Source organism: Cephus cinctus, unplaced genomic scaffold (assembly GCF_000341935.2).
Source record: "Cephus cinctus unplaced genomic scaffold, Ccin1 Ccin1_scaffold0678, whole genome shotgun sequence".
In the NCBI taxonomy this organism is placed as follows: domain Eukaryota; kingdom Metazoa; phylum Arthropoda; class Insecta; order Hymenoptera; family Cephidae; genus Cephus; species Cephus cinctus.
The window spans coordinates 168179-194916 of NW_014333303.1; the positions used below are offsets into that span (position 1 = coordinate 168179).

Here is a 26738-nt window from a genome sequence, read left to right on the forward strand (position 1 = left end):
TTAAGAATTGCGAAAATCTTTCGGCATATTTATAAATTTTAGATTTATCCAAATTTTAACAAAATTGTAATAGACACTGTAACGCCAATTATAAAAGTCAAACCAGTGACCCATGTACTTTTAAAATATTATTTCATATCTTTATATTTTAAGCTAATCCCAATCTGTCAAATTGACTACGTCGTGACAAAATCTCTGACAATGATATAATTCAATATATCCTTTTCTACTAGATTTCCTTCCTGCCAATCACACAAAACATTAAAGTACAATCCAAGTTTTATTGACGAGTTTTATTTGATTAACTATTGTACACGAATTATCTATCCATATGTATATTTTTATAATACATACGTGTATACATATGCCAGTTACATACGAAGTCCATGCATACCATATGTGCATATCTCAAGTATATATACACGTAATTATTATATCATACTGATATAGATATATCAGGTTACAATCTTACACGTGTGCACATTAATAAGCTATCAACTATAATAAGAAATATTTTTTGTTAAAATCATAACGCGGACCTATATATACATATACAAGTTATATCTTTCTTTCAAATTACTTTTTATACTCTTGCCCCCTTTCTCTCTTCTATTATAGATTTCTTTTCATCTCATTAGACTTGCAGATATTCGGTTAGGCTTACACGGTCTCTCTTTAAATAAAGTAAATCGAAGTAGCCATAGATTAAGGTAAAATAAAAATCAATGACTAACAATAAACCTTGGCACACTTTCAATTACTTTCGGTACATCTCAACTAATAGACATTTATCATATCCCGTCGAACGAATTTATTTGCTTATTGTTATTCCAAAATCGATTATCCGCAAGAGAGTGGCGCAACGATATACATGTAAAGTTCGTTTTGAATCATTCTATAATTCATTTCAAACATCGATCTGCGTTGCTCGGTCGATAACGTACAACATTCTTAAAACAATCTATACGTAGATACTAAGGATTATTAATATTTTCACAAAAATTTCGTTCAATGTCATGTATTTATCAACTACTAATACCATGTAATACTCACTAAGTACATACATCATACTTTACATGAAGTATAAAAGTTAATATGATAAAAGTAAAGAACTGAAATTAATGTGACTAACCACAATCGAATTATAACAGAACATTTGAATTAGATGATTTTTCTTTGCTTCCACTAATCAGGGTGAGTTGTATGAAATTCTGACACTATATTTTTTTTAAACATAGTTACAGTTTTAATATTACATTTATTTAATAATTAAGAAGAACGTGAAATTAAACGATGAATCAGCCAAAAAATAAGTGTTTGGAGATTATCAGAGCGTTATGACATCAGTGAAATTCGTTAACTCTGACTTATTGACTTTATTGCGATAAGCGAACTATATTTTTAACTGCCGTCGTGATTGAAATTGCATATTTCTTGATTGCATAAGTTCTGCAAACATACTGGGTGTACGTGATCTCTTACTCAATGCTCTGTGCATCCGTATTCATCTGCCGCTTTTAAATATATCTTTTAAACGTTTACTTCGTTTTAATAAATTTTTCACTTTGCTGACCGTAGTCAAGATATTACGATTTTGACTGACAGAAACGTCAAGTTTTACTTCGCATGATACTTGAATGAAATAGAAAGTTTCTTTATCTACCAGCATACATTTTTATTTTCTTCAAATCTTAACTTATTATCCTTATTTGTATTTGGGATCTTGGTTTTCATGAGAATTCTTTGTCGAACAACTAATCTCGACACTATTAATTGTGATAAAAACAAATGATTTGTTATCAGAGAAAACAATATATACATACATATATATTTAAAAAAAAGAATTACCGATCGAGGGTTATTTTAATTAATAAATCCTACCCGATATTATTCTCAGGATATCACGCTCGTCGTTTCAATTATGTATAATGTGCTCGCAGCATAAGTATAAATAATTAATTGGTGCGAGGTAAATCGCCGCAATTAAAGTAATTTAGGCGGGAAGTAATCCACGTGTTTTTTTGCAATTAAATAAATAGAATTATTCTGTTGTGTTCCCATTACAGAATAATAATGTGAAAATGATGCAAGAGAATCGTTTAACGGGTGCGGAGCTCCTTGATTTCGAAAGCAAAATATCACTTGGATGTTAACAAGGATATCACAATATTAAAGACATGACTATCTTTTGAAATTGTGCGCATAAAGCCCTTCACTTCTAACCCTTCCTTAGTACATGATATAAGTATAAATTGTCAAATTTGGAATGTTATATCGTCCATCGATTCGCTATAGAAACGTTTAAAATCGTGTTGAATCATTAGCTCTGTTTTTTATTCCTCAATTTGAGCAGAAATAATTAGATAGAGATTCTGCAACACTCGATCATAATTTTAAACTGTTTCTAAATTACAAAATTCATTTACTTCTGCTGCGAGTCTTGTTGATTCTGATGTTGCTGTTGCTGTTGTTGCTGCATTTGTTGAGTATGAGCCGAGTGCGCAATTGTTTGTAGCCTCACTTGACTGGGTCCTGGACTAGCTCTGGCCGTTGTTACAACAGGCTTTCCTGGTACAGGTGCAGCCTGTCTTAATTGAGCGCTGCTAGCAGTTACCACTTGAATTGTCTGCTTTAAGGCTGCTGATGCAACAGGAATAACTCTTGTTTGCAATGGAGATTTTGCCAACACAACCTGACCTGCCTGGGATACTGCCTGTCCGCTAGAGACCTATAAATAAGATCGTTTGAAGATAGATTAGTAGAATTGCAATACGAAAAAAATTGGAATAACTGGTATCTAATAAACATCATTAACTAACGTGTGTGAATTGCTGCATGGTGGATGGCTGCACATGTTTCATAACTTGGTGTATTTGCTGAACAGTCATGGTAGCTGGTAATGATTTCTGCTGGACAATAAGCTGAGTTTGCATTCCAGCCTTCCCAGCAACCTGAGCTAATTGCGCGACTTTCTGCGCTGGTAGTTTTCTTTGTGCCAAGATTTGAGGATGTAGCGCGAGCTGTCTGATCTGTTGCGGAGTGGCAGTGCGTACCCCTGCGACGTTTGCAGCCTTAACTAATGTCGCTACAGGTGTACCACCCGCAGAAGTTCCAGCTTGCTGAACCTGAAGACCAGCCTGGGCGAATATCTGCGCAGGTGTTAATCCAGCCTGTGCTGGAACTTGCACTTGAGCAACAGCCTTAGCCTGTTGTTGGAGTGCAGCTTGTCGCTTTATCAACGCAGCCATTTCTGTCTCCGATACTGTTCTAGTTACAGTTTGTTTCCCTAATGCAGCCTGAGCCACAGTTCCTGCAGTAACCCCTTGTTTCATTAGCATTGCTCTTTGTTGCGCAGCTGCAGCGGAAACAGCTACAGAAACCTTTTGTCCACTTGCAGCCTGTGCTTGAAGCACCTTTAGCTGTTGCTGACGTAAGAGTACTTGTTGCTGCTTATAGTATTGAACTTGTGCTGGTGTTAGAGTTTTGCTACCGGATGCTGTCGCTACAGTCACGCCGACAATGCCCTTCTGCGCTACTCCTGTCGGATTTTGTCCAGCTGACACTAAACTTGCTGTTGCTATCCTCTGGCCAGTTTGTAGATTTGCCACACTAACTACTGTAGGAGTTGGTCGAACGTCGTGCATTGTCAGAGTACCACCGGATCGACCTTTTACTGCGGTGGTTACAACGGTTGTACCACTGGTAACGATTGCTGTCGACGCGACTGTTTTTATAGAGGCTAGTGTTGTCGCTACACTGGCTATTACTTGAGTGAGCTGATGTGGCTGTGGCGTATTCGTAGTCAATGCTATTTGTGACTGTTGTTGCTGCTGTTGTTGCAATTGAATTTGCTGTTGCTGAACAGCCTGTTGCTGCTGCTGCTGAGCTGCCTGTTGCTGCTGCTGTTGTTGAGCGGCCTGCTGCTGTTGCTGTAGCAAACGAGCAGTTGCTTGTTGTTGTTGCTGTTCAGCAGTGAGTACCTGAAATGAACAACATGACAAATGAAGCTCGAATTCATTATGAGAAACTTTAAGTGTCGTTTAAGGTTAACTATGCTTACGGCATTCTTTAGTTTTTCTTTGGCTATCCTTTCAGCACGACGTGTTGCTACCTCTATTGGTGCCAATGGACTGTCGTACTGGATCCCACACTCAGCGAGGACAGCAGCATGCTTCGGGTTCTTCATCAGAGGATTGACCAGCAATGGTTTAACCGTAGGCGTTCGCTTATTGGAGACAGATTTAATAGTATCGAATCTCTGACAGCACATCAAAGTGAACGAGTGATTTTTATCCTGGTTATAAAGCTGCGACGTCCTCATTGGCCGATTGGTCTTACTTTGCTGTTATACACAAAGAACAATAGCATGAAAATCTATTGAGTATGAAACAATTAATTTCACAAATTAACCTGTACTGTACCTCAGCAACTTGTGGCATCTTATAAACTCCCTTTTGCTTCTTCTGCTTCTTTGGAGTGGTGTCGTACAACAGTTTACCCTCTTCCCTTGGAACAATGACACTTTCGTAACGACTTCTACACTGTTTGGGCGACCTGTAGATCCTCGAGGTGTTGTTAACGATATCAGCAACCAGATCCCAATTAGGTGTATGTCCTGGTGAAAGAATCATCAAGTTCAGGGGCAGCCCCTGATAGATTTGAATAGCCTGCAGAAGAGCCCAATCCTCATGGACCATCCAGTCAAGGACGTTATCTGGCTCTGGCGTAGGTTTTAACATGGGTGTTGGCTTTATTCCAGTCATCGGTATAGGCGGACGTACTATTGCTCGATATTTATGCAATTTCATGTCACGTCGCATCTTTGTCAAAGCTGGTGATGGTCTGTCGAATAGTGATCTGGGTGCGTAAACGGATTCCTCCTTATGTCGCATCTTGACAGGTCGACGACCATCGCCTCTGTCACTGGACACAACGTCCACTCTACTTCTTTTTTGTTCCTTCTTCACGTAAACGGGAGGCAATTGAGCCTCAGACATTGGCGTAGCTTCGTAAAGAAATCCAAGTGAATAATCTATGTACACGTCATTATCCGTTGTAGGCGGTGTTGGCGGACACCACATCTAAATATTTAAAAAAGAAAAATCAAAACAGTTCATACGATTCTACGCTCTTTTATATGTAAATTCACAATCTTCTTCAAAATACTAACCGGCATCTGTTCCATGGTGTTCTCCGACAACCATATCTGCAAGAGAGTAAATGACGCTAAGTACGACTTATATTGATGATAAATATCTCTGATATAGGATTAACTTCATATAAAATCCATTAATCTTAGTTTTTTGATAATTTAAACTTACCTACGAGAATCTCAGAACGAATGCTCTCCCATATTAAATTAACAAACTCTTCACCAATGGAAAGAGGCATTATAGAAACCCGGGTTTGATATATAACGACGATTAAAATAATTTAATTATAATATTTGACTATTCTAAGGGAGTGATGGCCTTGTTCGTTCAAAGGCTCGTTGTTCCAATCGTTCCGGTCCTCGTAGAGTGTAATTAATTAAAATAAACTTAATTCCTTGTTGACGCTCATTGATGTGCCTGCTTATAATCTTGGCTGTCTCCAAGTTTGGAATGGCAAAGGCAGTGTTTTGGTGCCATTTTTCTCAACATTTTTATCAGAGTCTTTCCTTTCACGTTTAAAAAAAATGATCATTTTTTAAAATCTCATTTATTTTTATTGTTCCTTCTCTCTATTTCTTATTTTTGTTTCCTCTAACGAACGCGCCTGGAGCACGAGATGCTACAATCATACAACAAAATGTCTGTGTCTTGTGCGGTCATGACAGCCTTGCCACACCAAACTGATCTCGCAACTTCATTTTGCTGCGCTTAAACGACTCTCCAAGCATAAACAAGCACACTGAGCAAATTTGACACCAAAACGGAACTGAACCTTTGATCGAACAGACTTGGAAACGTACCAAGAAATAAGGAAACACATTATTCATAGCAAGGAATAGTTCATTTATTTTTCATCCTCGGATTCACTCGATCATACAAAATACAGGCATACGGCTTAACGATAATTATTACAGTAGGGCATTTTTTTCTTTCTCGAAACAGCTGATCTTACAATTCTAATAGTCGTAATAAGGTACGGCGTATATGGGCGTGCGTAGTCAAGTTATATTTTGCGTATTTTTTTCATTTCTTTTATATATATATCGTATATATAGCGTGTATTCTCGCGAAATATAACGGGGGTTCGTTTGCAAGGGCCTCGAGAAAAAATACGCCATACAACGCAGTCACTTTTTCTTTCACCTCTATTCATCTTGGCCGAAATTGAAATCCTAAAGGACTTCGTTCGCGTTATCGTGTTTTCTCGTGTTTCATTCTAAAAATTCCTACCTAAGCCCTCTATAGAAATCGAGTACCACATTTAATTACCTTGGTTTATATTGCGATACGGTGTTTTTCATTTATATAACAGACACAGGGATATTCTCCCTGAAACATCTAACCTAATATAATACAGTCATGAGTCTCACTTATTTACGAAATATAAATTATACTATAACCTAGTCCCACCTAGCAATTTACAAGATGCGTGTAAATTCGCGCGACTTACTAACACGCGTCTCGGTCTTCATTGAAGTAACTTAAAAATCATTACAATTGTATCCAGTACAATGAAAGTCTCAGAATGGTATTCCTTCTATCCGTCTTAGTGTCGCGAGATTATATACAGATTTTCATAGCGTGACCGGCGATGGGAATGCGAGAACTTTCTCTTGAGAAATCCATTAATTTTCTTTATCATTCTTTCCAATTATATACTGTTTCGCCCTCTTCTCAAATATATGCTTTCGTCATTATCATTTGACGTTTTCGTCCATCCCGCTACAAAAGCCAACTTGCTTGGGGCGCCAGCTAAGTCGTATGGATAAAAATATAAGCGTGACTCAAGACACGGGGCTGCTGTTAAGCTTTTCCGAAGGATGAGGATGAGGGGGTTGATTGCGAACTGATTTTTTCACCGGTGGCGTCTGTTCGGCCTCCTCGTCGTCATCCAAAATATCCACCAATTGGATCTCTCCAGGATTACCTTGTATTAGAGGTTTTGCGAGGGGAGCTATTCTTGTCCTTTTACCTTTCTTCCTCATTCTCTTCCCCGTTCCTGGCGTAGGGAAATCGGATTCTGCGTCCAAATCAATCAGTGCGATCACCGTTGGATCCCCTGCTGTGGAGGATTCTTTTGAATTGTTAACATTTTCTGTTTTACCTACTTTACTTCCTGGACGAGATATATTACTTGATCGATTGTTTGGTTCATTGGATGGTACGAATGCTCTTGCACTAAGAGGACTCGAGACTCTATTCGTGCTCTGAAGACCAGAATTTTTTGGAGACGCTTCGGCTGACTTTGACTTTGCATTTTCAGGCTGCAATTTCTTTGTATTGTTGTCCAAATTCTTCTTGTTCATTCGCGATTCCGACATTCTTATATTGTGATGACGATTTGAGAGAGTATCCAAGGTGAGTATTGCTACGACTTTTGCTGTTCTTTGAGGTTTGTCATTTGCATCTGGCAAGATTGGTGATAACCTACTACCTTGTTTCGAATAAGTGTCAGACCCCACTGCATTTCCATTAGAATCCGTGTCTAAAACGGGATCGGTAGTCGTTGTAGATCCTAACGAGACTGGCGATTTCCTTAGATCTTTACTCTTTGATACTGGTGAAAAAGGCATGCCAGACTGTAAAGCAAAATCCACTCCTGATCTGGTCACCCTAGGATGTTCCGCAACTGGCATAGGAGTATCCGGCCGACGTTTTAGTAAACTCGTTTTAGTTTCGGAAATTCCACCGGGACAAGACTTTCTGGTTGATCTTGGTGGGGCAGGACTTGGAAATTCTGGAGCGTCCGATGTCTTCTGACTGAGGGAGATAGATTTGTTCTTGCGAATATACTGACTAGGAACTGCGAAGCCATTGTCCAAGGGTGCTTTTGAGCTGCGGGTTGAGGATCGTTCAAGAAAAATGCTGGGCAGTGCTGAAGTATTAGAGTGCGACCTGGTGATCGGTCTCGTAGTTGAATCCAAAAAACCAGGTAACGGTGTATCGGGTCGCCGTTTGAACAACGACTTATTTAACTTCTGGGAGATTCCTGGTGGAGGTGTCGATGATCTGTTTGAAGTTGACCTGGTGATTCTTCCTTGATCAAATGCGACGAGTTGGCCATCGAACTGACTTACGCTGTGTTTAGCACTTCGTTTGCTATCCATAGGGGATGGCGTATTGCTTAAAATTCTATTTGAAAATTCTTTACCCTCAGGATCGGTATTCTCTGCATTCACCTCTACGTTCGACGTGGCTCTTGCGCTCCGCGTCGTTACTCCTGGATATGGTGTATCGGGCCTACGTGTTCTTCGTACAGGTTCCGCAATAACAACATTAGGTGTCTTGGGCGATGGCAATGAAGGTACAGCAAAATCAGTATCCGAATCGGTACTCCTGTCACCCTGTGATTCATCGCTATACTTCATATCCCTTAAGTCCAACGTTTTCGAAAGCTTCTCAAAGGCCTCGTTGAACGTTTCTAGTGAAGTTTCCAGTTTCGGTATTCTTCCCAATTTCTCCACTTTTACTACTTTCTCCGTCGGTCCTGGATCTAGTGTGGGAGACTTCGATTTGCTTCTACGATCCAAAACTATTTTTTCTGCGGGTCTTCTAGATGCGTCATCCTGTGTCCCTAAACTGACACTAGATTCTTTGAGTTGTGAGGATTTACCACGTGATCTTGTTTTCGTTGGCAACGCCAAAGGACTGGATGTTCTAAGCTCCAATTTTGAACTACGATCCATTAAATCTAAATCACCACGAGAAACTCGGCCTCTTCTCGTAACCGTTTTAGGTGAAAACGATCGTGTTTCGTTATTTTCACTTAATTTCTCTATTCTTGAGATTCCTCTGGACTTTTCATGTTTCGAGCCGATGAAACTCAAATTTCCACTCTCCTCCGGCTGCTCCTTTGTAGCGTTGCCAGATACCGTGGAATCTTCAGGTTCTGCTCGTTCTCCATCTTCTAGGGCATCTTGATGCATTACCGAAGAGATTTGAGAATCTTGCGAGTCACTCTCAGTGTCGACTTTATTCTTAGAGTCATTTTTGGTGGTAAACAAATTTTCTACAGATTCTTCAGACGTTTCACATTCGTCCAACGAGACAACGCATGATTTAATATTTAATAGTGCAAATCGATCTTCTTGTGCCTGACTATCGCATACAAAATCAATGTCTCCCTTTGCGTCATTCAATTTTGAATGTCTATGCGTGCTTCTAATCTGTTCCTTATCAGTTACTGTATTACTGTATTTTTTTCCTACTTTTTCACTGACTCCATCCTCCAAAGAGATACTATCCGAATCTCCCTTATCGCGTACCACATCTTTTATTTCATTATCAGTCTCAGAAACGTCAGAACGTATTATCTCAGAAACGTAATTTCCATCCCGTTTCTCGTTCACGGATTTGAACTTATCTTTGAACTTCACCTTGGGAGACGGTGTATCAAGTTTAATGTTATTTGGATTCGAGTATTCGAAATTGTCAGTTGAATTCATGATGTCATAGAGTCTAACCATTGGCGAATTCAAAGCTTCCTTGGTCAAGATGTTCTCATGAATTTCAGTTTCCTCTACGGTTTTAACTTTAGACGATAAAAGCGTACTGCTGCACGATGATACTCTGTCGGTTGCGTGAGAACTCTCGGATTGTAAATTTGACAATGATGCATCGTCCTTTCTCGTGTGGGTCGTCTCATTTATTTTATACGAAGCCCTGTTGTATCCTCTGCCAGTTTTATCAGACGCTATTTTTAACTCTTGAGTTGATTTCGGTAAAGAAGACTCGCCGAGATTGCTCAGTTGGCTATTGGTGTCCTGTGAGCCACTGTATTTTTTAAAATTACCTGAAGATTGACTGTCAGCCTTGTTAGCTGGAGAGGAGTTAACCGGTTTCTTTGAATTTGTAATCGGCGCTAAAGGTAACGCAAATATTTCATCGGCTCTGGGACGTCCACGCTTTCTAGGTATTCCGCCGGCAGTAGCAGTATACTTAGGCCTGATTCCAGGAAGTATAGGGCTCACGTCCAATGTCCAAAGATTTATTTTAACGTTACCCCTAGACCTAGTACGCGGACTGTTCAGATCGAGACGATTTTTACTTTCGGTAGATCGGTTAGATTGATTTCGACTTTTCGAGTAACTGCCACTCTCAGATTCGTTCTGACTATCACCCTCTTCCTCCTCATCCTCGTCGCCTTGACTCTGACTCTCCGTATGACTTGACTCTTCGTCTGGAGTATCCTCTACGAGGTCCTCCTGAGACTCTGACTCGGACTCTGTCGTAGTCTCGGTTTCGCTTTCTGATGACACTTGAGCACTTCTACTACTTCGCCTACGTGAGCTCCTCCTACTCGGTGGGGCCTTCTTATTAACTACTTTCTTAGAATTACTAGCGTTATTAACCTGGTTTTGCGCGTCCTCACGTCCGAAGGTCAGCGGCTTCTCCTCGTCGTCGGCCATTCTCATTCGTCTTTCCTCCTCCTCGCGCAGAGCACGAAGCCGATCCAGTTCCCATTCCTTCTTCTGTTGCTCCAGTTCTCTTTCGGCAGCTGCTATCTGCGCTGCTGAAAAAGTGCCTTCGGACTCTTCCACGAATTTCATCGCGTAACGTTCTATGGGTGTGAGCTGAGGAAGAATGAGAAACAAAATTAAAGAATACTTCAGAGGTTCATGAAAGACATGAGAGTGTAACTGTATCAAGACCAACCTGCGACACCAAATTCTGAACTTCTTGTTCTGCCTTGCTGATCTGTGTATCTTCCTTATCGGCATCGTCCAACGGTATATTCTCGTCGAACTCTGCCAGGTCAGCAACAGCTTCGGCTTTGGCAGTTTTCGCAGCCTGGACATCGAGATCCTCCTCAACTGCAGCCAGAGCATTCTCCAAGGCGCCGATGGCGGCCTTCTCTTCTGTTGGCTGAACCTGAGATGTGTTTGATCCCGATAATGAGTCCCTGTGTTGCATCTTCTCTCGGTCCTTGCTCTGCTCAAGAACTTCGGCCATACGTGTCGAGGCGTCATTCTCCGATTGGTCAATATTGAACAGATCTTGAATCGTCGACTATACAAATAAGAAACAAAGACGAACATGTTAATCAAGTTATCAATAAAATATTTGATAACGTTCCACTATTTTTGAAATACGTACACTTTTGAAGTACGCTGTCGTGAAGTTTCCGCCCTCGATAGCTAAGTCTCCCAGTAACCTCTTCTGATTAGCTTTCTTTAGGATATTCTCCTCCACCGTTTTTTCGCTGACCAATCTAAGTAAAAATGTCCATTGATTAAAAATCGTTTAAAAACTACAGAATGATTATCAATAAATATTTTGTTAACCAGTAACATCTTTACCTGTATATATGTACATCACGCGTTTGCCCTATCCTGTGACATCTGTCTTGGGCCTGTGCATCCATCGTAGGATTCCAATCGCTGTCATAGAAAATGACAGTATCAGCACCTGTCAGATTGACACCAACACCACCAGAACGAGTTGACAAGATGAAACAGAATATTCTTTTATCGCCATTGAACCTTTCCATTAACACCTGCCCAAAAAAAAACGTCAAATCATCATACATTTTTTTTTTAGTAGAAATTATAACAAATTTCAATTTCAATTGCAAACCTGTCTTTGATCCACTCTTGTAGTACCGTCCAGACGAAGGTAAATGTGCCCGTGGAAATTCAGGAAGGCCTCAAGCACGTCCAGCATCCTAGTCATTTGTGTAAATATGAGAACCCTATGATTCCCAGTTTTGAGTTTTCTGAGCAGTAGATCCAGCGACTGCAGTTTCCCACAGTCGTACTGTATCAGTCTAGGGTCAGGAAATTGCGTGGCCATAGCACTGGATACAGGATGGAACAGGGCTAATTTTGGTGACAATTGCCTTTGCAATTGCACATGCATTCGTCGTTCAGCCCAGAGTTTGTGTGGTGGAGGATGCGATACGTGAAAACGAGGTAGTGGTGCTCTTACGGCAGGCACATACACGACAAATCTAAAAATTAAATTCAACATAAAATTACAAGAGCTTTGCCAATAATTAAATCACTTAATTGTCAAAAGTTTCACAGACGAAACTTACCTTTCAAATACTTCTTTCAGTTCCTCGACGATTAGTTCAGTCGACTTTATGGCTTCAGCAAGAGCTTCGGTACGGGAGAAGAACTGCTTCCTGGTGCGTGTGCTACCTTCTGCCGTTGTACAATGCATCCAACCACCTCCATGCCAACGACAACCAACGGCAGGTCTACCGATTCTTAAGGCAGTGAACAAATCTTCGCCGTAAAGTGGACAAGCAGCGCAACGTCTCTCATTGATATTTGCTAAGGTTTGAAGTTTTGCTTGCCGCCTTTGCTTTCGTTCTGCCTCTAATTGTGGCTGCATTTCAAATTTAAAGGTTATACTTGATTCAAAAATATACATATATTTTATATTATGAAGATGACTTTTACTCACGATGTAAAATTCAGACTTGGGTTGTTCCTTGGTTTGACATTTTTCAGCATCTTTCTGTGAATTCCTGGTAACAATACCACACCGCAATTGTTGCTGTTGTTGCGGTTGCTGTGTAGTAGCTACTGATTGTGCTTGAGACGTTGTCACATTTAATGGAGGAACTCTCATAACCGGTCTTCCACTAGCTGCACTAGCAACAGTCGTGACTACTCCACCGACAACTTTATTAACACTCGACACAGACGTGGAAAGGCCCATCAGGGATTTCGATAAAACTGTTACGCGTTGTCCACTAGGTGTCATTACTGGGAAGGAAACTAAAAAAAAATTGCACAAGATTCATTGTTAGGTGCATTTTCGATTTGATAATTTAATTGTAAAGATATCTCTTTGTTTGTCTCCCCAGACAGGATTCACGAGTCAGACTTTCCACTATTGACACATGAGTTTAGATAGGGATTAACTTTACTGTACCCTGATGTTTATTATAAAACGATGCATAGCACTTGATTTCTATTAACGTTGTCGGTCAGGGCTAAGTATTAACATTTTCACATAAACTAACCTGTATTGGTGTTTTGCTGGTTAGATGTTAAGATGATATGTCTGCCAGTTGAGGTTTGAACCAGCTGGGCAAAGCTTGGTACAGCTATTCTTTGGACGGAATCGCCTTGTTTTACGGTAACTGTTTGGGTTGTTAATCTTGGTAGACCATCCCGAATATTCGCATTGCCGACTGTTATCCTCTGGGCGTTCATTGCAGCTGTGGTTGGTGTAACTGTAGCTGTGCCCTGGGGATTGTGTGCTAAGGTGCCCACTGGAATTGCTATTTAAACAAATACCAGAAATAAAAATATGAAAAAACATTTATAGCCTGCACATTATTAAAAAATTGTCTAACGTTGACGAACATGTTAACTCGGTTTTAGAATGTCCATAAATGGTGAGATGATGAACAAGCTGGTCCGAGGTGAATTTTTCTCGCACCATTGCAAACGTTCAACGCAATCATGTGTATTGAACTGATCGATAATGCTTTTCATAAAGATATTATCAAAGAAAAAATTACCTTTTACGCTTCCCTGATGTTGTACCAATTGCACAGAGTAGCCTTGTAGTTGTTGCCCACCAGCAACCCTTAACGTAACTCCTGTAACAAGAATCATTCCCCGCGTTAAACATCTTTCTGCTGGTTTTCTACAAAAAATAATGATATAAATTACTTACCTTGTCCAGGCGTACTTTGGTTGTTGAGAGATTTGATAAGCGGTGAAGTACCCACTCTGGGCGTTGGCAATATCCCAGCCAAGTTTTTCAATTTAGCCTGAGCTTGTTGCGGGGGAACTGGCGGTGCTTTGGCTTGATTTGACAACCTGACGTTGATTTTAATCTTGCCAGAGGGACACCGTGGTGGAGGATCCGGTAAGCTATCGATTTCCTCAATTAATTTCCGCGGCGTTTGCAATCGTCTGATTCGATGTGCTACAAAGGCTGTGAGAGTAAGCTCCAAATCAACTAACAGAAGATTCAAGCAAGACAAATCGATATGCTAAAACATAAAAACGTTAAGTTAGGCATATCCAATTGAAACGGTCTATTGATCCGATCGGTATATAATAACTACCTTGAACGGATCATAATCAAGAGCACTCCACGCCAAGGATGCAGTTACAAATTCAATGGCTTCCATCTGAAAGGGAGAGACAGTGGGGCGAACCTCGAAGAGATTTGGATGATTGCAGACCTTACGCAATTGCATCAAGACATTGATCACGCTCAATAAGTTGCCACTAGCCAAGGTCTCCTTTGTCCTTTGAAAGTATATACAAGAAAACTTTAGCAGTTATTGGCAAAAGATAGCGCCACAGTCATTGTCGTTAATGCTTACTTGGCCCTGGACATGAAGTCATCATAGAGAAACCTCTGCCTCTTAGACAGCCTACACATGAGAACGTGCTCGTATTTCTTTGGCAGTTGTTTCTCAACCTCTGTCTTTAACCTTCTGAGGAGAAATGGACGCAAGACCTGAAATTGGAGATTCTCAATTAATATAAATCTAATATTGTAACGGTATGCTTATAGAACTGGCAATTTGTGATAGTTGTACTACATTTATTAATGAAAATTTATTTATTTGTTTCTTCAGACAGGATTCGCATGCCATATGATTTCCACTTTTGTCACACGAGTTTTAATGAAGAACTACTTTATTATACCGCTGATTATAAATAAGACAGCTACGGCGTTTGGTTGTCGCACGTATCTGTTGTCGGCAGCGGATTTATTTTCTAACCCGATTGTGAGTGTACAGAAAAGTAGTACGTACAGACCTTGTGAAGACGTCGTATAATGTTTTCGTTGTACTCGCTATTTCCCTCTATCATCCCTGTCACGGGATTGCTGAACCATTCCTTGAATTCTCTGTGAGACTGGAACACGTTTGGCATAAGAAAGTGCATCAGGGACCAAAGTTCCATCAAGTTATTTTGTAGTGGAGTTCCTGTGAGTAACAGCCGCCTAAAAAAATAGACGAACAATAAGTCTTCCTCGTTCACTGACTGGGCAAAAAGAATAAGTAGTAACTACAAATTGACTAATTTACCGTTGCGTCTGAAAATTCAGCAGCAGTTGCCATCGTTGCGATTTGAAGTTCTTAATATTCTGCGCCTCGTCAAGGATCAGGTACTTCCATTTTTTTCTACGAAAACTCTGATGATCCTGAATCACTAGCTTATAAGACGTGATGCATATGTGAAAAGCATTTGGTTTCGTCCAACCTAAAATGTAAAGCCGAGAAATCGTTTTTTTGCTAAAAACTGTAACTAACTGAATCAATTTAATTTATAATTGAAAGAAAATCAGACAAATGCCTCAATCTCATCACAAATTAGGGTTGAGCTGAATGGGTCTCGCGCCTTATGTGTTTTGTATACTATCATCATGTAATCCCAGCATGAAAAATTCAAAAAAAAAAATGCAAAGATAAATATTATTTTACTCACCAGTCCTTTTTTGCTTCCTTTCTTTCTGTGTGCCATAGTACGTAAGAATTTTAAATCCGGGACACCATTTCTTGCATTCCATCTCCCAGTTGAGCATCACCGAAGTGGGAACGATAATTAGATGCGGACCCCAATTTCCCTTTTCACACGCTAAGTGAGCCAAAAGAGCAATTGTCTGTATGGTCTTTCCCAAACCCATCTCATCAGCCAGTATTCCATTGAGCTTTCTATCAAACATCGTAACAAGCCAGTCCAATCCTATATGCTGATACTCTCGAAGAGAGTGTTTCAAGAGAAAAGGAATCTTCGTCACAACCTGTAATCAAAATATTGAGAACGTTATATAATTTATATGTATGTAACCTATGTATTTTTAAACTGATTAATTAATCCCTATGGTCTTTGGCGAATAGCAGCACATAAGACACGACTGAGACTATTGATGAAAGTATTACAAAAATACTAAATACATATACAAAAAATTCTTACGCTAGTAGTAAGCAGCGTGTTTCCTTTAGGCTGTATACTCTCCGCCAATGCAGCAACATCGTCCATTTCATTATGAGCATCAGACTGATCTACAGTGGTATTCTGAAATAATACAGTTAATTAACTCCTAAATAACTAATAAATACAACAAGTAGTTTGAATGGTTGAGTCGCGAAATTAAATTCCAAAATTGTTTAACGAAAAAAATGAAATATAAAACATATAACATTGTGTGTAATCAATTCAAGTTTAGAACATCTTTAACGTGATATTTGTTTTGCATCGTTTTACTGCACCCGGTAAAATGTCGAAAATAGGTTATATTCCATTTGTTAAAATAGTCTGATTTTGAAGCCAAATATGTATATATTGTGTGGTGGAGCCAACTATAATGTATTCTGTGATAATTTAATGCGTACCTTATTATCTTCTGTCGGTTTTTCATTGGACAAATCCTCAAGTAGGGATTTCAGACCGACGCCAGTTTCGTCATCGCTTTGCGTCTGCGAATCCTCGTCCTTGGTCTCGTCCTCGCTTTCACTTTCACTCTCCGTCTGCTCGTCGTGTTCGTTTTCTTCCTCCTTTTCAGACTCTTTACCAGATTCTGAACAAAAGAATTAAAATAATGTATAAGGACGAGGTATACAAAAACGAATCTCGTTAAATCCTAACACACTGTCAGGCAAATGCCTCAATTTCATCAAGGAGATGGATTGAGTTGAATGGATCTCGCACCGTCAAGATTCGGTATTTTGTCATCATTGTTTTTCAAAGATAAAAAGAATTTTTTTATTATTTTACAAAAATACGTACCTCCTTCCATATCTCCATCAATGTCCATTGGCGCCTCTGGTATATTACCGTATTTCGCCATTAGTTCATCAATGCTCATTTCATTTTCAGCCTGAAATCAAATTTAGATAAATATAAAGATTTTCGTCAACGACATAGTCAAGCTAATGGATTATTGTCTGATGGAAAATTTGACTAAAGACATGAGATATACGTATATATAGGCTACCTTGAGCTCATCCAACTCTTGTCTGTGATCATCGTTTCCTTCCATTTTCTCTTGTTCCATAATGGTGTCTTCATCATCCGAAGATTCCTCAGAAGCCACTGTAAATTCCGCATCACCATCCACAGACTTCTCATTTTCCTGAAAGCAGAAACCACATGCTATCATTAATCTAGTTCAAAATCTGATCTCCTTAGTGATACATATTTTTGTACACTTCAGCATACCTCTTCAACAGTCTCTTTAGGCGCTGGAGACAAACTCTTATCCCGCTCTTGTAAATAATTTGGCGGTAGCTCCTTTAAGAGATCTTCAAGAGGTAATTCCGATTCCTTCTTCAACAATTCCACCTCCTCCTTGTGATTCGACTTCATTTCCTCTTCGGCCTTCGCTATCGTCTCTTCGTCATCGTCTGAAGTTTGGTTTGGTTCAAACTCGTCTACAATTCAAAAATAACAGAAAATTCCAAATATATAATTTACTTCCTTTCAATCTAGACTATCTTGCGACAAAGATTCTACACTGTGTCATATTTTAAGACTCACCGTCAGAATTGTGCTTTCCAGCTGGGACCGGCGACGAAATTCTCGAACTATTCATAGAGGCAGAGACGCTCTGAGCGCCGTCAGTTTTGTTGAGTCCCTCCGTCAGCCACGTAGAATATTTCTCCGTCTGGCCAACGATGAAGTTTAAATGCTGATCCAACGCTTTTTTTCTTTTCTCTTCCAACCTCGCCTGTTGCTTATATTCCACCAGCTTGAAACAAAAAATATAAATATGAATCATAAGATTTATTATTGGAGCAACATAAAGTGCGAAAGTACAGATAACAGAGATTCAAAACCCTTTCATCTTCTATCTTTATGTTGACTTTTTAGAATTCCTCCTAGGTTATCTGAATATATCTCGATTTAAAATATGCGACTAGTTTGACGTAGCTTTGTATACAAAGTAATTACTTTTTACTTCATTATAAAGATTTTGAATATTTATAACGCATTGTTCAACTTTTCAATAAATATTGTAATAGCGCACAAAAAATAACATACGTCACTTTATGAGATATTCTATTGTATCGAAACGTCCTTTGGCTGAATCGATAATCAAGACAGCCATACACTAGTTAAGAATTTCTGTTCCTACAACGAGCACACACTTTCAACCATGAGACGTCGAAAATGTCGGCTTAATTGTGTGGGGTAAAATAATATTTAGAAGAGAAAGTAAAATATATATATATAAAGACAAACCTTCTCAACGTTAGTCCAGAAGTTCTTGATCTCCTTGGCAACAAACCCAGCGATCTTCTTGAGTCTGAGTTCCTGGGATTTCTCAGCCTTTTGTGCCTGAATAGCCTTCTCTTGGAAATGTTTTTGCACCATCCTTGCGCACTTTTTTGCTGCGGCCTTTTTCCACTTGCGTTCTTGGGCAAAATCCGCAGCGAGCCAAACCATCTCCTCGAGTAGGTAATCCCAATGAGCTTTCGTTCTTGAAGGCTCCTGGACCTTTGGCAGTCTACGTTCAGACCAGAGACCTTCACGTTGAAGTTCTGTGATCCTCTGCATCACGTACGCTTCCTGAGAACAAAACCACATTAAAGAAAAATTGCATAATCATCTCAATTTGAGGAATTATACTAAGTGACCAAAAGCCAAAAAAAATACAGGGATGTAGGAAAAGAGAAATGAAAGAAAATCGTTACCTGCTTCGCTTTCTCTACAATTTGTTCCTGAAGATTTTGAGTATCACAGGACGACACTGTTGATGTCGGCAACTTCACAAGTTTAACTACAGGTTGCGTCGTAGCATTAACAGGCGTCGAGGAAGGTTTAGGAGGCTTGCCCGATGTGCTTGCTGCTGGAAGTTTGTCAGCGACAGGACTTACAGGTACACTGGTGGGAACAGATTTGGGTGGATCTGGAACTATGGGTGTTCCACCTGAAACATTAATGATGCATTGTGACTTTTCGTTTTTGTTACTTTACAGACGTAATAACTTTTATAAATAGTGATACTCCCGTGGTACAGTAACCACTAAAAAGGTATGAAAAACATAAACGGGTATAACTGCATTAATCAATATAGGCACTAGGTGTTTTCACAAGCAGAAATTACATGTGCATATAGTTAAACGTAAACAGTCGTACACTAGAATTTTCCTTATCTGCGGTTTATTAATATATGTTGGTCCCTACGTGATAACAGCAATTAATTGAAATTTACGAAGTTCGTAAAATGAACTATATGTAACTTTACCGTTTGTTATATTTTACATATATACTTAATTACTGGAGTAACTGTAACCGAGATTTTCCTTTGGCCGCATAGATTAATGACTAAAAGGCCATACACACGCTTGGTTTTAATGTTCCCACAACGAGCACGCTGTTCAAATATGAAATCATCGAAACAGCCGGCTTATTTGTGTGGGGTACGACTCGGTATGATCTACACAATCGATATAATACGTAACAGCGATACGATGATATGGTGGGATAAAGACTGACGATCTCTGAACGATTTATTTAATTCGAATGAAGATTAATATCTTTCACGTAATGTATCTTAAATATTATTGACGATCAAACTGCGTGTTATTTCTTATAACTAGACTTTGATATTCAATATCCTAAATGTAGTTGAATTATGGATCTAACCTGAATGCATCACTAAACTGTGAAAAATGAATAGCACATGCGTTACATTATTGGTAAGGTCAATCGAATAGAATTTCGATTGGAAAATTGTATAGAATTCTATGAAAAATCGCATAGAATTTGAAAATCATTCATATAAAATAACATAAATCTCTGAAACAAAGAACATCCAGTAGAAAAAAGCTTGATTCGTTCAGAAGAGTGCAGGTGCAACAGATCTACTGCGACTAAAAGAAAGAAAAATAATTAACAAGGATCTAAGTACATGCAATGATAAATAGCCAAAGGCAGTCCTTAACGATTGAAATTATAATATAAGATATTAATAATTGTGACACCGAAAAAGTTTATATTTTCACTGACGTCTAATGACTACCATTCGACAAAGGGATTACCGAACTGTTTAAAAAGGTATAAATGAATAAAAGAATGATGTACACATTGAATGACGGGCCTACGGTAATCACCTATAATGAGCGTGGGTGCTATTATAGTAGAAGTGGGTGTAGGGTGAGCGGTCACTGGTGAAGACTGAATGGCTGCTCGGATGGCAAAGATCATGCCGTGACGACCACCTTGAGGCCTACCTGGTACTTGTCCTATTGCGCAAATGAGTGATTCAGTATGTGCATGGTGATAGATTTTATTCTACGTTATCGTGCGATTCACAGTGAACAGTGCGATAATGTCATGTATTGTCATAGGAGTATCTCACTCGAGACATCTGCTATCTATAGCTAGAGACCTAGCATATGATTATATCACACATGAAACACTGAAACACGTACTCGAATCCAAAGCAGCGAACACTCCTTTGCTTTGGAGAATGTTCATCAAGAGTGTGAATGCAGTGATGAATTTTAATGAGCTTACCTTGTTGGCTGAGTTGAGCTACGGCAGCTGGCAAAGTGGTTGACACGGCGACAGGAGTCACGCCGACGCCTGAAATCTTCACCTCTGTACCTTGACTCAGTGGAGCAGTAGAGGAAACTATTGTAGTGGTGGGCGACGTAGGGATTTCGGATATTGGCGGTAAGGGTACGGTAAGATCTTCATCATCGTCGTCAGGATCTAGTCTGTGTTGTCTCAAAAAATGCAAGTACTGAGGAGTCGGTGATCGCTTTCGCCAGGTTTGAAAATCCATCATGTTTCCCCCATTGTGTAGAAAAAAGAGCTCAGATGCGTTCTCCGCATATTTCTCTCGGATCGCACGCATCCTTTTCATCTTATGCTCCATGATGCGTCTCCTGTAGCCAACCGTGTCGTCCAGGGCGGTTGGTTTCTCTGTTGATTCCGAGAGTCTCAGTCTTTTCCTAGCAGGCGGTGACTGCACTGAAGCTTGCGATGTTGGGGTCACGAACAGGTTACCCACCGATGTACGCATCAACTTCGGGGAAGTGGCTAACACGACTGTTGGATTTTGACGTGTTGGAGAGGTAAGCGGAGAACCACTACTTCCTGCTACTCCGACGACGTTAACACGTGGCGAGGAGCCGCCGATATTAACGATCCTCGTAACTCCAACTTGTTGGATGCCTGCATTTGTTGTAACACTGCTTGGTATAACCTGGTGGTTAGAGAATTCTATGTCAACAAATGCTACTTAAAAAACACATTGCTGTCATATTACTTTAAAGTATCAGATAAATGCCTCAATTGTTTTCAAAAAGTATGATTTGAATGGATATCAATACTTTCATGTTCGGTATGATAGTCATCAGTTTGGCCTTAAGATATTCATTACAACAATATAAAACAAAAGTATATTAAGGCAAATAGTAAACATCTGCAATATGTCAGGTTGGGTAAAAAAAAAAAAAGAAATCAAGTCACTTTAAAATAGATGCGATAAACATTTGCATCAAGAATATAAAGTAAAGTTAATAATATTGAAAGGAGGTTACGTCTTTAGTATGTTTATTCTGGATAATAACCTGTGTGAGACCAGGAACCTGCGATGTAATAACAAACTGCTGTCCACCACCCGTTGTGAGTACATTGAGACCCTGAGCACTTGCAAGAACTTGTTGCAAACTGACTGTTTGCTGGGTTGCACCTCCGTTGCTTCCCTCATTATTTCCTCCGCCCCCGGCAAGGGGCGGTAAATTAGGCACGCCCTGCTTATCAGTCATTACACATCACACTGAAACACAAACAAAAAATATAACATTCAACAACAATCCACGTGTATAACACCACTAGACATTTTGTAACAAAAAATAAATGTAAAAGAAATGACACAAGCAACCAGGATACTAAATGAATTTAAAAAAAAAAAATTATTAGATAACCATAAGGTCATTGGAAAAAAAAAAAAGAGAAAGGAACAAAATACAATTAAAAATTACAAAAGGTAAAAAATGTTAAAATCCTTACTCCAAATCACACGTAAGAATTTTGGATATACCGTTTTCATTATAAAACAAACATTGAAACACAAATACAAACAATTGACACTAGGATATGACTGTCCAAGCAACATACGTGAAATTTCCTTTTCGAGTTAAAGTTTGAAGACACAGATATCAAAGTTACAGGACACGCATACCAGTTTCCCTTAATAGAGTATTGTCTAACGGCAGTGAGAGTATAATCTTTGTAAAAAAAAAGAAAAAAAAAGAAAAAAAAAGAAAAAAAATGAGAAATTTAATAAAACGCAGAGAATTCCGTGATGTGTCCGTAGAGCGGCACTTAGCGTTGAAGTGTCTCGCCTCTGGGAACGTAATCTGATTCGAGAAAAAGCGCCGAAATCAAAAGGCTTGCCGAATGAACTGTTGCCAGTAACGAGATGTAAATTTCCACGAGTGAACCCAATAAGCGACCGATGATCGCCAAATGGAAAGTAATGAATGTAACGATGTGATTTCCGCGAGTGAATGTACGCCGAAAAAAGCAATGTCATTTCAGGTGTCGAGAGAACGTGGAATTTCGCGGGCTCCTAGGTGCGGACACTCTTGGGCGTTCATATCATACCATTGTAAAAAACACTGAATAATGCGCGAAATATAAATATTTCAATATGTCACGAGGTTTACGATGAATTTCGGCGATTATGGTAAACCAGCAGATAATTTAATAAGGGAACATTTCTCAAAATATTAATTTTTTTCAATTGCATCAGTAAGAGACCCGCAACGATACAAAGGAAATTTTTCGTCCGCCATGTTGGCGTTGGCCCGATACGAGGGCGGACTTACCATAATGTAATCACAAAATTCTGCGACGTAGGTGAGCCATCCACGAAAATGAACGTCACCCTCGCGATTGGCGTACGTCGAACCGTAATTAGGTACCTCACGTAATATTCAGCACATGAGCTATATCTAATATTTTACGGAACATTTCGCTCGGTTCGCTCAAGGACGCACACACTTCTAAACATGGCGACGGCTCCCGACAAATTTCCTCAGCGACCAGGCCGAGAGCTGCCTGCTCGTTTATGCTTATGGAAGCCACTGGGAGATGCCGCTGTTACTGGGATCCGGTTCCCGGATTGGCCGGGTCGAGACAGACGCTTGGCAACGTGGCATGAGTGAGCGACTTCATTGGTCAAAAGTGAAACTAATAAAAGGGTGCATAGAACATCTACGAATCAAATCAGCAACCCTCGCATTGTGCAGCATTATATTTTTATGTATTTCTCTCTTTTTCTGTACTCTATAAATCGTCATTTCAAAATTAGGGCACGAAATTTAGAATAAAAATCGACCTTAAATAACACTACGTTCGAGTAACGCTGGACGAAAAATACATCATGGCGACCTTTGAAGGCTGATTCATAGACAATGATTATTAAAGACGTAAAAACTTCTACCATACTATTTTCCTGATGATACGTATAAATCGCGTATAGTATAACTGATCTTTTCAAATCTTTATTTAACATAGCTATAAAAAGTATCAAGACGAGGACTCCACTTATTTCTTACACAGAGCAACTATCGCTAGGTGATGTATATATGATAATGTATGTCGATATAATCTTTGAAACGTTTATTTAATGGAATATCAATGTCCGTCGCTTAAAAGAGAATAGAATTCCTAAAACTACGGGAACTCATGACCAAGCAGCCTTGAATTCAAGCGTGTATTACGGGGACAAATCCATATGTATGTATAATAAAAATTGTCTACGAATTATCATTTCTTATATTATTCACTAATTTTGTTTAACTCGATCTATTCAAAATGCCTCTCATTCCACAAAAATATAATTTTAACTCTATATGCCTCTACAGGACATATTATCATCAGAACATTACAAGATCTTTCATATTGCCATATATAGCGACTACATATTTGGCAAACAAGCCATGTTAACGAAATATATTAAAATATATAGAAAGAATATATATATATATATACACAATATGTATATGTAGTCATGCTTAGTAATCCTTCCTTTACAGAAACATCTGAGGCAGTACGTAATCCAATCGATTACCATGAAGCTTCGTTAGCATTTTCTAAGCCATCCTCGCTTCATATAAAATTAAATAATTATATTTCACTGAATAACCATATTTTCGCCTTGATCTTTATACCCCTTATACAAATACATAACCTCCAATCATCTTGCAATTCTGAGCCGATCATGGCCGCCATAAAGTATGAAACCACGCACGTGGCACGCTGTGCCGATATCAAAAGTACATTTTTACGAATTCTCAAAATACAATTACGATATAGAAAATTGAAGAACTCACCTCGACACTGGGTTTGAGATCCAGCAGGCTGAACGCTTTCCATATGGATTTTCGCTTAGGTACATTCCGCTCACAAAATTGTTACGACTAGCGAACACAAGCGCGCAATGCCCTCACCAAGGACCACGTGTAAAACTCGTTTTTAGCCTCAGCAACGAAACCTTGCAGAGACTCGACCGTACAGCTCGTTGCCATGTTCGATGTGAGTATCGAACGCTTCCAAGAGAAATTCAAGTAGCACTTTCCCTCTTATTTTTTCCGTCGATCCACCATCCACGCGGTACGATTCAATGAATGACGCTAGGGTCATTTCAGTACTCGGCGCATCATCTTTTGGTTACGGGCAGTTACGGGTTCTACAAACGTTCGTACTGATCCACGTAGTATACCTGATAACGATTTGAATTTTGGACGTGAAATTACCGATTTCCGTTTAGAGGCGCAATAGACTCAATAAAATATTCGTGCTCGACAGAGCGTCGTGTGACTAATAATAGAGATTCAATTTTTGCAAAATTGTAAATTATAAAAATGGAAAATTCTTTGATTATTCAATTTGAATATTTACATTTGTGCAGTAAAAGCATCTAATTGGTGACGGTGGACGAGCTGAATGGATTCGTATTTAGTCAACACAGCAAATTCAGGGGGCAATGGCAAGATTAGATTCCAGCATGCATCCAAAATTAACTGATGAAATCGTGTTGCGTCTTCAGGCTAAAAAGATCTTTACGGTTTTTAATTTTATGTCGGAACATCCTGATAAGTTAATCAAGATCACAGACTTTTCATACAAAGTAAGTTATACATTATGTATATTTATAACTTAACATTTACTATTACACGTTTTATTTTAAAAAGCCATTCAATAGCATTTATGATATATTTTCATGGTAATACGTATCATGAAAAAAGCAGCGGTGCTATTGGGTAACCAATCACTTTTTCTTATTTGCAGGAAGTACTAGAATTCAAGAAAACAATTGCAAAATCCTTCAGTGGTCAGGTGCAAGATGCGTTTGAATTAATGAAAATAGAATATACCAATATTGTTCCCTCTGGTATAACTAGGTAATACTTATATTTAATAAGTTTAATTTAATACAACAAGAATATGCAAATAAAATGTTGATTACAGCTTGGATGACTTATTAAAAGGAGGATTGCATCCTGGACATTTATATGAAATATGTGGAGTTTCCTCTTCCGGAAAAACTCAATTGTGCCATACAGTTGCAGCAAATATTACATCAAGTACCAAATCCTACGTACATTATATTGACACCAAACGAGATTTTTCAGCGCTGAGAATTCAAAGGATTTTGGAAGCAAAAAAATATTCGGATGCGGTATATGTCAAACTTGTTATTCATCTGATATTCCTTTTGTTTAAGACGATATACATATATATACATATATATATATATATGTATTCCGTTTTTAGGAAATTGGTGAGGCAATGGATCGGATAAAAGTAACGCGGGTAAAAAACGTATGCGAATTATTCAACATTTTATATCATTTAAATTCGTCATTAAAAACGTCCAATGATAGCTATCCCACGAAACTTGTTATCATTGACTCAGTGGCGGCGATATTTCTTCAATTGCCGACAGTGCAAGAGATGGCCTCCGCCTTAAATAATCTATCAAATATATCAAGATGTCTTGCGAACAGCTTTCACATACCGCTTATCACTGTGAATTTGATAAGCCGATGGCGGGAAGTCGACGGATTTGCAGCAAGTAATGAAAATCCCATAGTAATAAAACCAAGTCTTGGAAAATATTGGCTGCATGTTCCCAATACTCGATTAATGATACAGAAGGAAGAAAAGGAATTTAGAAAAATCAGTGTGTGGAAGAGCTTTCAATTGAAACTTAATTCGTTCTGTATTGTGAATATTACCACGGCTGGTGTTATCTGATAATAAGTACTAATATGGAATACAGTGTATAAATATTATTTCAGAAGCTTCCATTGATCTTAAAAAAATAATGATCGGACTACGTGATTATATATTTTTGTACAGTTCTCCGATTTTTTCTATTACTTCCTATAATATGGAAATAAGTGAAAACAATTTGATATTTTTATTGTGTGTTGTTATTATAATAAGTTTATTTCGAATGCAAATAAAAATTATAGAACGGTATTATTTTTATGAAAACACCCGTTGTATACAGAACGCGGTTCGATGCTCTTAGTTTGTTTAATATCCACGTGAACATCCGGCGCTGCATTATGACGCATTGCGACGTTGTCATATCGGCCTGACCCGGATAGCTCGAATAGCACAACAA

General features: G+C 38.9%; 2 protein-coding genes across 9 annotated transcripts; one reads left to right on the plus strand and one right to left on the minus strand.

Annotated features, from left to right (window-relative positions):
* Positions 1-274: 274 nt before the first annotated feature.
* LOC107269572 (helicase domino) lies at positions 275-24569 on the minus strand. Of its 3 annotated transcripts, XM_015743577.2 has the most exons (31): positions 22927-23123; positions 21664-21872; positions 20603-21296; positions 18775-19010; positions 18323-18649; positions 17618-17828; positions 17300-17511; positions 17076-17213; positions 16868-16958; positions 16474-16658; positions 16055-16156; positions 15566-15881; positions 15166-15340; positions 14894-15080; positions 14452-14588; positions 14188-14374; positions 13791-14112; positions 13633-13713; positions 13129-13389; positions 12564-12880; positions 12190-12485; positions 11730-12102; positions 11453-11649; positions 11250-11364; positions 10809-11162; positions 10505-10726; positions 5171-5206; positions 4422-5081; positions 4061-4342; positions 2820-3980; positions 275-2728 (listed from the first exon to the last, which is right to left on the minus strand). In XM_015743577.2, the coding sequence occupies exons 2-31, from the start codon at positions 21859-21861 to the stop codon at positions 2423-2425; spliced, it is 8379 nt and encodes a 2792-aa protein (XP_015599063.1). In that variant the 5' UTR covers positions 21862-21872; positions 22927-23123; the 3' UTR covers positions 275-2422. The 3 variants fall into 3 exon arrangements, with proteins under 3 accessions (XP_015599063.1, XP_015599062.1, XP_015599061.1); XM_015743576.2 differs by lacking the exons at positions 275-2728; positions 2820-3980; positions 4061-4342; ... (1 more) ...; positions 5171-5206; positions 22927-23123 and adding an exon at positions 24436-24569 and having other exon boundaries at positions 5976-10726; XM_015743575.2 differs by lacking the exons at positions 275-2728; positions 2820-3980; positions 4061-4342; positions 4422-5081; positions 5171-5206 and having other exon boundaries at positions 5976-10726; positions 22927-23127.
* LOC107269582 (DNA repair protein RAD51 homolog 4) lies at positions 23299-26719 on the plus strand. 6 transcript variants are annotated; one of them, XM_015743611.2, is made up of 7 exons: positions 23299-23529; positions 23618-23677; positions 23759-23839; positions 25014-25232; positions 25394-25506; positions 25574-25784; positions 25880-26719. In XM_015743611.2, the coding sequence occupies exons 4-7, from the start codon at positions 25089-25091 to the stop codon at positions 26360-26362; spliced, it is 951 nt and encodes a 316-aa protein (XP_015599097.1). In that variant the 5' UTR covers positions 23299-23529; positions 23618-23677; positions 23759-23839; positions 25014-25088; the 3' UTR covers positions 26363-26719. The 6 variants fall into 6 exon arrangements, with proteins under 6 accessions (XP_015599097.1, XP_015599095.1, XP_015599098.1 ...); XM_015743609.2 differs by having other exon boundaries at positions 23299-23677; XM_015743612.2 differs by lacking the exon at positions 23759-23839.
* Positions 26720-26738: the final 19 nt, after the last annotated feature.

What these genes read in the sequence shown, in the direction of transcription:
- LOC107269582 (XM_015743609.2), top strand. Translation starts at nt 25,089, where the DNA reads ATGGCAAGATTAGATTCCAGCATGCATCCAAAATTAACTGATGAAATC. An exon ending in GTTCCCTCTGGTATAACTAG is followed by an intron (nt 25,507 to 25,573) that starts GTAATACTTATA and finishes TGTTGATTACAG; the next exon opens with CTTGGATGACTTATTAAAAG. An exon ending in CAAAAAAATATTCGGATGCG is followed by an intron (nt 25,785 to 25,879) that starts GTATATGTCAAA and finishes TTCCGTTTTTAG; the next exon opens with GAAATTGGTGAGGCAATGGA.
- LOC107269572 (XM_015743576.2), bottom strand. Translation starts at nt 21,861, where the DNA reads ATGACTGATAAGCAGGGCGTGCCTAATTTACCGCCCCTTGCCGGGGGC. An exon ending in ACACGCTGCTTACTACTAGC is followed by an intron (nt 15,882 to 16,054) that starts GTAAGAATTTTT and finishes TTTTGATTACAG; the next exon opens with GTTGTGACGAAGATTCCTTT. An exon ending in CAAGAGTGGATCAAAGACAG is followed by an intron (nt 11,650 to 11,729) that starts GTTTGCAATTGA and finishes TTTTTTGGGCAG; the next exon opens with GTGTTAATGGAAAGGTTCAA.